The sequence below is a fragment of the Emiliania huxleyi genome (assembly GCF_000372725.1).
Source record: "Emiliania huxleyi CCMP1516 unplaced genomic scaffold EMIHUscaffold_233, whole genome shotgun sequence".
In the NCBI taxonomy this organism is placed as follows: domain Eukaryota; phylum Haptophyta; order Isochrysidales; family Noelaerhabdaceae; genus Emiliania; species Emiliania huxleyi.
The window spans coordinates 183683-187131 of NW_005200309.1; the positions used below are offsets into that span (position 1 = coordinate 183683).

General features: G+C 68.3%; 1 protein-coding gene across 1 annotated transcript; it reads right to left on the minus strand.

Annotated features, from left to right (window-relative positions):
• Positions 1–349: 349 nt before the first annotated feature.
• Positions 350–3233, minus strand: FADS2 (delta 12 fatty acid desaturase). Its single transcript, XM_005779294.1, has 9 exons — positions 3198–3233; positions 2767–3057; positions 2569–2684; positions 1987–2136; positions 1687–1811; positions 1464–1549; positions 1108–1253; positions 867–980; positions 350–832 (listed from the first exon to the last, which is right to left on the minus strand). The coding sequence occupies exons 1-9, from the start codon at positions 3204–3206 to the stop codon at positions 613–615; spliced, it is 1257 nt and encodes a 418-aa protein (XP_005779351.1). The 5' UTR covers positions 3207–3233; the 3' UTR covers positions 350–612.
• Positions 3234–3449: the final 216 nt, after the last annotated feature.

The following is a 3449-nucleotide window of genomic DNA, read 5'->3' on the forward strand; positions in this document are numbered from 1 at the left end:
GCTCGACCTCTTTGAGTCACTGCCTTCCCGGCGGGTTGGCTGCGATGTAGAGCCTCTACAAAACAAACTCTACAGCAAAATCGCGCTCTACAGTGCTCTACATCTGCATCGCTCTGTCCCGCGCCGGATAGAGCTCTACAGCTCTACAGCGCTCTCCAGCGCTCTACATCTCTACATCTCTACAGCTCTCTACACTCTAGGGACTCAGAGACTCTACATCCTCTACACCCTCCCTCAGGCACGCTGTGCGCGCCTGGAGCGTGGAGGGGGTGGCGCACGCTATGGGGCTACTAGGGCGCGCGCGAGAGAGCGCCTCAGAGAGAGGCAGTGCCCGCAGTCAAAAGTGTGTCCGTGCACCGTGGTGTGTGCGGATCACTTTTATCACACGCACCCGGGCGAACAGAATAGGTCTCCCTTGGCGGGAGGTGCCCCCACACTCCCAGCGATGCCGAAGGTGGGCAAACACACGTGACTCCAACGGACAGGCGACACAGTATAGAGGGTTAGGCGCGCGTGTCGAGAGTGAGAACTCACAGCGAGCGGCCGGCGTGCGTGAGCTCCATCCTCCTCTCTCTCTTCTCTCTCTCTAGCTCTCTCTCTCTCCCGACTGCACTACATCAGTACGCGCCAACGCCGCCAGGGCGGGTGGGACGGAGCAATGTGGCGTGGCGCGCTCAACGCGCCGCGCCATCCTCCGCACCGCCGCCGCCGCCGCCGCCGCACAGCGGGGGGCGAGCGGGGCTCAGCGGAACCAGAGGAAGCCGTCCTCGCCGGGCCCGACGACGACGGCCTTGTGCATGCACTCGTAAAAGTCCTTCCAGTAGCCGAGAAACTCGGAGCCGCCGACGGCCGTGCCGAAGTGCGACTTGTAGTAGACGCCGAGGTGCTTGCGCACGTACGGGGTGGCCTCCTTGGCGCCGTAGAAGGGCATCTCGGAGAAGATGTGGTGCACCACGTGTGAGTCGACGATGTGGTGCAGCCTGCGAGGGCGTGAGAGGGGGGGGGGGGGGGGGTGTGCCAAAACGGGCGACCGAGGCGCGCTCCGGCGGGACGCGCGCGGGGCCCCTCGAGGCTTGGGTCCTCTCGGTCCTCTCTGGGGGGGCTCGCCTCCAGTCGACGTGCGGGCCCATCGAGCGGTCGATGGTGGAGAGCGCGCCGCGCAGCCAGGTCCACTTCTCCGCGTCGAAGTGGGGGACGGCCTCGTGTGTGTGCTGCATGAAGGTGATGGCGCACAGGAAGAAGTTGCAGACGGTCTGGCGAAAGGAGAGGAGGGGGGGGAGGGGTAGGCGCGGGGGGGGGGGGGGGGCAGCCAGGAGGCGGTGCGTGAGGAGCTCCGGCCGCCACGGTGCGGCAGAAGGTACAGACGGGCCGGGGAAGCGTCGGGAAGCGTCGGGAAGCGTCCGGGAGGTTCCGCGGAGTGCCGGGGACGTGTCTCGGAGGCGTCTCGGAAGCGTCTCTCTCGCCTGCGGCACGAGGTAGTTGAAGCAGACCGCAGAGGCGCCCCACACGCTCACGCACCAAGCGAGCACACCGCCCATCAGCAGCATGCCTGCGCGAGGGACACGCCGCGGTCAGGGCGCGGGCGGTGTCTTTGCAGCATCGCGCGCAGCGGAAGACAGCGGAGTGCGTGTCCTCTCGAGTCCTCTCGAGTGCTGGTTTGAAGGGCGGATGTGAGGGGCGGCGCGCCGAGGTTGGAGGCGCGGACGAGGTTGGCGTCCTTCGGCTTGAAGAGCGCGCGCGCACTCGGAGAGAAGTGCGACTGGCCCGCGTTTTGCTTGGCGCCCGTCGCGTTGGTGAGCAGGTACGTGTACCTTGCGTGGCGCGACGCACGTCAGTGCAAGGTGTGGTGGCCGCTCGAGAGGCGCCTTGTGCGAGGAGGCGGGCAGGAACACGACGGAGGGGCGCGGCGTCCTCTCGAGGCGCGCGTTGGAGGGCGTGTGGGCGAAGGGAGGGTCGTGGCGTGCTCTCAGCGGGGGTGTGGTGCGCCAGCCCAGCAGCGCGACGACGACGATGCGGCGCCACGTCCCGGCGGCAGACTTTGCGAACTTGACGGAGGCCTTGTCGGGGCTGGCGGTGGACGGGACCCACGTCTCTCCGTTCGTCATGTGGTTCGTGTAGTGGTGGTGCTTGGCGTGCCTGGCGGCGGCGGCAGGGCAAGCGGTGGCGGCGGCGGGAGGGGCGGCGGCGGCGGTGGGAGGGGAAGCGGTGGCGGCGGTGGGAGGGGAGAGGGAGGGTGCGAGGGGAGAGGGAGTGTTGCAGGGTGGGACGAGGGGGCGAGGGGCGAGGGGCTGGGAGGCGAGTGGAAAGGAGGGGAGGGAGAGGGGGGGGGGGGGTAGGCCACTGCCTGCCCGTGACGGGCGGCGAGGGTGTGCCGCGAGGGTGTGCCGTGGGCGGGTTGGCGGAAGGAGCCCGGGTGCGGGGCTGGAGCGGTGGGGCTGGCGCGGGGCGAGGCGCGGAAAGGCGGAAAGGCGGAAAGGCGGATAGGCGGGGAGGCGGAGAGGCGGAGAGGCGGAGAGGTGGGGAGAGGCGGGGAGAGGCGGAGAGGCGGGGAGGCAGAGAGGGGCGCACGTGATCGCCCACGAGAAGTAGGGCGTGAGGAGGGAGGAGTGGAGGAGCCAGCCGACGATGTCGTTCACCAGCCTCGAGTCCGTGAAGCCGCCGTGTCCGCACTCGTGCGCCAGCACCTGCGGTCGAGAGGGGCAGCAGGCGGCCGGCAGCTGAGCGGGCGCTCACGAGACGTGTGCAGCTCAGGGCTGGAGAGCTCGCCCAGAGCGCGGTGCAGTTGATGCCCTGGTAGAGCCAGTAGGCGCACCAGACGAGCGGCGCGCAGAACCCCGGGAGCACCCGCAGCGCCATCAGCGCAGCCACCCATGTGCCCGCGACCCAGCAGAGGTCCAGCGCGACGTGGCCCAGCGACTTGACGTACGAGCGCTTGAAGAGGTGCGGCGGGATGCTCTCGCGGATGCTGCGCTTGGTCACGTCCTTCGCGTCGAGCGGGATCGTGGCGGCGAGCGGGCCCAGCCGCTCCACCGCCGTCGTGCCGCTAGCAGATCCACCCTGGCACGGGGACGGCCGCGGCGAGGTGGAGGAGAGAGGGTGGGGCGGAGAGGCGGAGGTGTGGCGACTGGCAGGCGACGGATGCGGCGCCGGGTGGCCGGCGACGGCGAAGGAGGCGGCGGCGGGCAGGGGCGACGCGCCTTGCCCATGCTCTGGAAATGTGTTCGGCTCGGAGCCGATGCTCTTCTCGCAAGATGCGCTGCAAAGCAAAAGAAACAGCTCACTAGCCACACCGCCCTCTACCTGTCTCTCCTGGAGATGTCTGCTCTATTTATTTATTTATTACCTTGTCGGAGGATCCGAACACGGACGCACGTCAAACTATTCGTTCACATTCACGGCACACTGTATTAATTCGGGCGTTCGCGAGCCCCTAGCTCGCCGACGGCGAG

Coding starts and splice junctions, on each gene's coding strand:
- FADS2 (XM_005779294.1), bottom strand. Junction 1,550..1,686: donor CGTCCGCGCCTCCAACCTCG/GCGCGCCGCCCC, acceptor TCCCTCGCGCAG/GCATGCTGCTGATGGGCGGT. Junction 1,254..1,463: donor TCAACTACCTCGTGCCGCAG/GCGAGAGAGACG, acceptor TCCTTTCGCCAG/ACCGTCTGCAACTTCTTCCT.